The sequence below is a fragment of the Berghia stephanieae genome, unplaced genomic scaffold (genome assembly GCF_034508935.2).
Source record: "Berghia stephanieae isolate SIO BIC M18660-M18661 unplaced genomic scaffold, UCSD_Bste_1.3 scaffold518, whole genome shotgun sequence".
NCBI classification, from domain to species: Eukaryota; Metazoa; Mollusca; class Gastropoda; order Nudibranchia; family Aeolidiidae; genus Berghia; species Berghia stephanieae.
Window position 1 is genome coordinate 12,501 of NW_027626600.1, and position 7,792 is coordinate 20,292.

Consider the following 7,792-nt stretch of genomic DNA (forward strand, 5'->3'; position numbering starts at 1 on the left):
TCATCATTTTTTTATTTCAAAGTTAGTTTGCTTTAACCATTGATATAAGAAAATGCACTAGAATTTTTAAAAATAAATAGTGGAAGCTATCTTGCACAATTATTTCGGGGTAAAGTAAGAGGGTCATAGTCAACCATTAAAGTCAATGCCTAACATTAGTCCTCACTAGGTCAAGTCATATGATGATGGTAAATTCAACAGACTATACTATAAGGCCAAAAACTGATAGATTAAGTAGGTATAATGTTATCTTCTTTTCAAATAAAAATTCAATTTAACAAATGAATTAAAAATGCATCATTTCTTTTACTTCCTTTTCAAAATCCAGATGGAATTGTTGGTTTGAAGCGGTCTCATACCATGAGAAAAATTTGCAGCACTTTGCCACATTCATTGCGAAGGAAATGGAGCACTGTGGGCGCACGGCTCCAGAGTCGTTAGTCTACTTGAATGATATCCTCTGCTCGGTGTCGGAGCGCCAGTTAATTCAAGCAGAGATGAGCTTTATAATCCAGCAGTCTCAGTCCATCGTTGTAGCTACTGATGTATTCCAAAGCCAACGTCCAATCGCCATGACAGTAAATATTCATTTTCTCCTCCTACCTTTAAATCTTATTTTATAAGATTAAGAGCAGGTATCATTATTAATGAAACGATTCCATCTTTGTTGAAACTCTGCCTTTGGACACAACATTATAGTTGAATGTCTTTGACTAGAGCAAGAAAAGAATTACAAAACAAAAATACTTTCTTATGTTTTTTAATCCTTGCCTTATTCTTATTTCTATTTTCACCAGGCGTGGTCAAAGCTCATGGAAATTAAGGACCAGTTTTCATCTTGCCATGTGACCCTACAAGATGTAGAAAGACACTGTCCGCATGACCTGGACCAACATCTCAAGCTTCAGCTCCAGGATAGTTTTTGTCAAGCTTTCTCTTTGGCCAATGAAAAGCTTGAGAAATATTCATCGACGGAAGGCCAACCAGGGATGGAATTATTGAAGGAGATACCTTTCTTCAATCCTTGCAATTTAGTGTTCATTGCTGACTCTGATATTGATTCTTTGACCATTCCTGGTATTCATGAAGTACCTCGTGTAGAAGTACTTCGATATAAAGAGTCTCTTGGTCCAAGAGCAGTGTCGGCATCTGGGGCATTCCACTTGATCTGACTGTTTTTTGGAACAGTGTTAGCTCAGATGTTCCCCATCTTGCTACGCTGGCAAAGAGATACATATACACCTGCCTTAATTCTGCTGATGCTGAGAGGTCCTTCTCCATTTATAATCTTGTATTTTCAGAGAGGAGAAGGCGGCTCAACGAAGCAAACTTAAAGGCTTTGGTGTTCCTTTATTATAACAGTTTTATTTCCTATGAATATCTTGTTTAATTAAATTTTGATACCTCTCTTTGCAGGTTTTTCGTACTTTTGTTTTGATATAAGATTAAGATTGATGTTTTAAATCATTTTTCATTCTGATCTGCACCTGAGTGACTTTTGTGTGCATCTTCAGATCATTGTAGTATTTGGGGTCCCCGGGAACGAAAAAAAGTTATCCGATTAGTTAACAAAATTTGCAAAATTTGGCAATTTTTACGGCAAAATGTGGCAAATTTTTCTATTTTTTGTGGCAAAATTGTCATTTTTTTGTGGCAAAATTTGGCAAAATTTGGGATTTCAAATGGCAATTTTCCGCGATGCCAGATTATCTATATTCCTTCATGGAATGCCTCGGCGACGGGATCTAATGGTGCCGTTGCGAAAGGGCGTACTTCTTAAATAATGCGTTTTAAAGGCTATGTGGTATAGTGGTATGACACTCGTCTTCGGATCGAAAGGTCCTGGATTCGAGTCCCGCTCTGAGCGGCGTACAGTTGAGTAATTGGAGAAGGTTCTTTACTCACATTCGATCTCTTACCGTACTCAGGTGTAAAATGAATACGACCTGGCGTTAACAGCATTGTTTGAGTCGGAAAAATAGTAATATCGCCAAACAAGCATCATTTCTTGTCCTAAATATTAAGTGTTGCTGTTGTTGTCTAGGGACTCTTTGTAAAGTACTTTGGGCACATTTAGTGGTTATTGCTCTATATATAAGCTTTCCCAAGCTCAAACTCAAGGGTATCCATTTAGGTTCGACTGGTATATTAATGTTTACATTTTATTGAATCACCTTGTCTTTTGTATAAGTAAATATAGAAATTTATACAGCACATTTGTACCGTTTCCCCATGCTCGATGGCCTTTACTTTGCAATACTTATTAATCAGACAAGACAATAATATACAACTTTTCATTTCATATTTTATTGCAAATCGCCTGGAAATTGTCATTTTGTGTATCTACCACCACTCTCTATTTATCCATCACTACCTATAGCCAGTGACTCATTCGAACATGAGTAGAGTGATTTTCATCTTGATACAGAAGCAAACGTTTTGAGCGATGCTTTGGGCATAATTATGAAATAGTCAATCGAAAAGTACACATATTATTCATAAGACCCATATATATATATAATATGGTCAAAATTGTACTGTGCTGTTTTCTTCCTTTAAAAAAAATTGAATCACGTTTCAAAATTAAACAGTGCTACTTTTTGTTGTCTTGACACCTGGCCGACGTGCACTTATTTGCACTTATTAATCGGATAACCCAATTTATTATCGACTCATTGTTATAATGGAATTCTCAAAAAATGACGAAAACTATTGTCCATTACAACATTGTTAAACTAGGCCCGTAATAGGCTTCAACAGTCGTCACGTCAATTCAATTCAATTCAATTCAATTCAAATATTCATTTATTGTCGGCATTTTAAAAATGTTTCATAGATAATGTAGTCAGGCTAATAGAAGCCTTTGACCCACACAGGTTATAACACAGGTTCTAAACTATCGGAACAATGGCGGACGCCCTTATGAAATACTTCTCCGACGAGCATAAAAGCGTATCCTTAGGAAAAAACATTATAAATCTGATCATGTTTTGACTTTTACACATTCTGATCACAAGATATATGAAAAGCTAGTCAGCATGAAGAATAAAAAGTACCGATTTTCTTTGTTTAGAACCACGATGGCCGCCGTTGCTGGGCGACGTGACATCAGACTATTGAATCCGATTACGTTCGGATGTCAGACCTGCAGCAGATATAGGGAATGAGATTAGCGGAAGAGTAGCGTCCCTCGATTGGACGTCACCTTACAGAGAGAATGTCAAAATGGTTTTGCGCATGCGTCTCTCTCGTCCTCGCTTTCGGTGAAGTGTCTCATGCCGCACAACCAACGTGACGTTCTCTCTCTAATAACTTTTCCGCTCGTGTTTACAATCAAGGGACGCTACTCTTCCGCTAATCTCATTCCCTATAGTATGTAGACGTCGCACCTGGCAAACTCATTTCGTCCAAACAAAGGGAACTTGTTGAAAACTCTAATCTTTGCAATTAAATTCACTACCAATCAATCATAAATTAATCAAATTTGAAAGAAAACAAACACAATACTTACGTTGTCCCATGGCGAAGCTGTCACGGGGTGACGAAAAGTTAAACACACATCAATCTGAAACGAAACAAAAACAGAAAGTGTTTTCATGTTGTTACACATCACTCGAATGGCAATGACGTCAGCATTGATAAAGACAAACCTGAGAGGAGAGAAGGATAAAATCAATAAATGTGTCCAACAGACTCAGAACGGTAATATGTTGGAGCGATTCTCGTGCTTATTCATGCAATGCGTTCAACAAAAAAAAAAAAAAACTCATAACATCACCAGCCGGGTACAGATAGAACGAAGTTGACATCACTCAGGTCTTTGCTATTGTTTTTTGCCATACATTCTTATGAGTAGCTCTCACTAAATTGTATCAATCAAGTTACACATGGTTTTGTGTGTTGGTCCGTTATTAATGCTATGCGGTTGGCTAAACAACTCACAACATTGCCAACAAACAAAACAATGTGTAACCTTAAACGTTTAAAGTCTGATTAATATAGAATTTAGTGAGAACCACTCGTAAAAATGGCTGGTGGAAAACAACAAAAAAGCGCTGAATGGCGTCAATTTCGTTCTATCTATATCCGGCTGGCGGATGTTGTGAGTCTATTTTTACTAAACACATAGCACCAATATAAGAAATAAATACTATATTATAATTCATTCTCCACAATCATGACCAGAAATCAACCCCCGTGTTTCATAGTTATGGCGATAGATTCAATTTTCAGCATGGAATTCATCCTATCATCAAACTAGACTACTTTGAAACGGGAGTCAGTTGACGTTAAAGATACAATGGACACATAGATAACCACGCCTCTCGGACAATCATCATAATGTAAACAATGGCAGCGATTGGGAAACATAGCAAACGACACGACATGTATTACTATCAATAGTATGTGTCTAAGTAAAATAGCCACTATTCTACCTCTTGATCAATAGAACCAACACAGAGAGAGAGAGAGAGAGAGAGAGAGAGAGAGAGAGAGAGAGAGAGAGAGAGAGAGAGAGAGAGAGAGAGAGAGAGAGAGAGAGGTCGATTTCATTCACGTAGAGAGAGAGAGAGAGAGAGAGAGAGAGAGAGAGAGAGAGAGAGAGGTCGATTTCATTCACGTAATTGTTTATAAACAAACCAACTATGTTTGTCCGATCACGTGTGAAGGTCTGTCACAAATTCCACGTTTTGATTGGTCAAAAATCGACTGGTTAATTCCTCATTCTCCCCAACACAGACGTTCATTATATCTCCAATAGTAAGACTGAATATTAACTGTAAACACAAGGTTAACTTCGAACTAGTACCGTATTAGGACGATTGGTCACCTATGGGTCCTGTGCGTTTAGCCAAAATTTTCACAACACCCGCCTTATAACACATTCGGATAAAACAAAACCGCGTGTATGTTACCTTGAACATGTATAGATAGTATGCGCTTGGCTAAGAAGCTCATAACATTGCCATCCGAAAGTTTAACGGACCAACACACAAAACTGTGTGTATCCAAGAACGTTTATAGTCAGGTTGATACAGTTCAGTGAGCATTACTCATAAACGCGAAAAACAATAAAAAAGACCTGAGTGACGTCATCTTCGAACTATCTATCGTCTGATTGATAATAATATAGTGAGAACTAATAAAAATAGATGGCTGAAAACAATAACAAACAGCTAAGCGACGTCAATTTCGTTCCTTCTATACTAATCCTTTACGAAGACATCGAACCTGAGGGGGAGGAGTACATCCATCCTCCTTTCTCACTACCAATTATTGCCTGCAACCGTTTGGACTGGACCAAGGCCCATTCTAAAATGCATCAATTCAAAATAAATAATATTATTATTATATTATATGAATATATAAGTAAGTCCAATTCCCAGCCACAAACGTTACTGTCCTCCCATCCATAAATGACTGGTGTTTTTATAACCGTTGAATGAATTTGAAATATGTTCCGCCTCTCAGACAGCTAGAGCCTCTACTTTTATGCTTCGCATGGTCTATAGTGTTTTTAATCTACCGTGTGGTCCAGGTTATTGTGTAGATAGATATTGTAAAAATCCTTTCTACACATGAACCGTTTCGCTTCTAAAAGGATTACTTTGATTTTAATGGATGTTCTTCTTTGCTGTACTTTGAAGTAAAAAAAAAATTAATTAAAAAACAACAACCCACGTATTCAAAAGTTTGGCCAGAAAACTCGTCCTTCAAATAAATTATATCGATGGATTCAAATGACCCTCGTCTTGTAAAAAAAAAAAAAAAACTATCAAACCTGGGACTTCCGTGAAGTCTTCATGAGTCCCAGGTTTGAGAGGTTTTGACGAGACGAGGGTTATTTTAAACGATTGAAATTTGAAGGATGACTTTCCTAGCCAAAATTTTAAATATGAGTTTTTTTTCTTGTTCTTTTTTTTTTTTTTTTGTGTGTTGGGGTGGTGGGGGGGGGGGGGGGGGGGGGGGGTTGTCGTCAAAGTAAGACAGAACTTTTGTACAAAGGTTTATCCAATCAAGTCAAAGCTTAACTAAAGTGGGCTGATATCAAAGTTGAAAAGGGTACAAAATGCTTTATATCTCACGCCACATCAGTTCTACCACATTAAAAAAAGGGACGTATATATGTAAACACGCCAAACAAATAACAAAGCATTCCTTTAAACCAACAATCATTATAAATTGTCTAGACATTTGAATTCCGATGAAAGTGTGTGTGTATGTGTGTGTGTTTGTTTGTTTGTTTGTTTGTGCGTGAGAGTGTGAGTGTGTGTGTGTGTGTGAGGGGGGGGGGAGGGTGATGTTTATCTTTTTTCTTTTGAGGAAAATTGAGAATCAACTTTGGGATAAATTTGTTTAGAATCAAAAGAATGACCGAGATAGTAAAGTAATTTGAAAGGTATGTATGTGGCGTGTCGTATAAAAACGGTATTACTTATGTCGGGATGTGACAGGAGCCAGACTGTGATATTGTTATATAAATGGCCTCCAGAAATTTGAAGGTTTATGTTTAGTTACTTTAATAAATTATTAATGACAAAATTATTTTTAAACCCCGGCCATCAGTCTTTTGTAGTTGAAAGAAAACCCACGAAAAAAACCTAAACTAAAATTCTCACATAGAAAAAACTAACACATAGTTTTGTGTGTTGGCCCGTTATACTTCCGGATGGCAATGTGATTTTCTAAGCCAAGCGCATACTATCTACAGGGAGGAAAAAATGTGAAATGACAAGACGAGATTAGATTGAAAGACTCCAAAACCATAACCGTCATCGTCCTGGTATTTATCTCCTTTCAAAGATTAAATTGACCATAACACTGACGTGTTTCATGTTATCCCATGGACAGGATACGGATCTATTGTAAAGGACAACTCACCGAATCAATCCAACCGTGACGAAGAGCAAATTCGTTTCGAGCCACATCGAGGTCATTATAATAAAAAAAAAAAACCAAAAAAAAAAAAAAAAAAACAAAAAAAAAAAACCCCCAAAAAACAAAACAGAAACAAAAAAACAAAAAAACAAACAACGTGAGCTTTTATATAGCGCAATATCCACTAACCGTGTTCAAAGCGCTTCACAAGGGGTCCCTGACCAACAGCAACACGTATCATGTAGAACGAGATAAGACGTCTGTTAGACGATAATATTACATTTTTTTCCGACATAGACAACGCTATTAACGGCCAGGTACCCATTTATTCAGACCCGAGTACGGTGAGGGAATGTCAGTAAAGTAAAGAGCCTTTTCCAAGGACTCAACTATGCGACGATCGAGGCTCGAACGAACCTTCCGATCCGAAAGCGAGTGTCATACCACTAGACGACATAGCCGCACGAAATAAAGAATTGCAATGAAAACAAGTGGCGACTTTAATATTAAATATTAAATTTTAATACCAATCAAGGTTCTCATCAATAAAGACAGTTAAAGGTCTTTGATGTAATTTAATCTAATGTAAAGTAAAGGGAAATACGCTTCAACAGTCGTAATGTCACTTCCCTCATAATGACGCATGGTAACTTAGTAACTGTCTCTAAACTATCGGAACAATGGCGGACGCCCTTATGAGACATTTCTCCGACGAGTATAAAAGCGTATCCAGAGGGAAAAAAAACCCATTTAAGATCTGATCATGTTCTGACTTTTACACATTCATTCTGATCACAAGACATATGAAAAGTTCAATCCAGCATGAAGAATAAAAAGTACTGATTTTCTTTGTTTAGAACCACGATGGCCGCCGTTGCTGGGCGACGTGAACATCAGACTACTGAATCCAATT

General features: G+C 37.3%; 2 protein-coding genes across 2 annotated transcripts in view; one reads left to right on the forward strand and one right to left on the reverse strand.

The window, feature by feature from the left end:
• LOC144961974 (uncharacterized) overlaps positions 1 to 1,284 on the forward strand; it is a 3,789-nt gene extending 2,505 nt beyond the window's left edge. Inside the window, exons 4-5 of the mRNA XM_078894979.1 lie at positions 329 to 578; positions 798 to 1,284. Of these exons, the coding sequence (XP_078751105.1) occupies positions 329 to 578; positions 798 to 1,172 (625 nt within the window). The 3' untranslated portion in view covers positions 1,173 to 1,284. The remainder of the gene's footprint in view (positions 1 to 328; positions 579 to 797) is intronic.
• The window catches only part of LOC144961973 (uncharacterized), a gene marked incomplete at its 3' end in the record, with an annotated part of 17,949 nt that extends 12,486 nt beyond the window's left edge, over positions 1 to 5,463 (reverse strand). The window contains exons 1-2 of the mRNA XM_078894978.1: positions 5,233 to 5,463; positions 3,512 to 3,565 (exon numbers count right to left, since the gene is read on the reverse strand). Coding sequence (XP_078751104.1) covers positions 3,512 to 3,521 — 10 coding nt within the window. The remainder of the gene's footprint in view (positions 1 to 3,511; positions 3,566 to 5,232) is intronic.
• Positions 5,464 to 7,792: the final 2,329 nt, after the last annotated feature.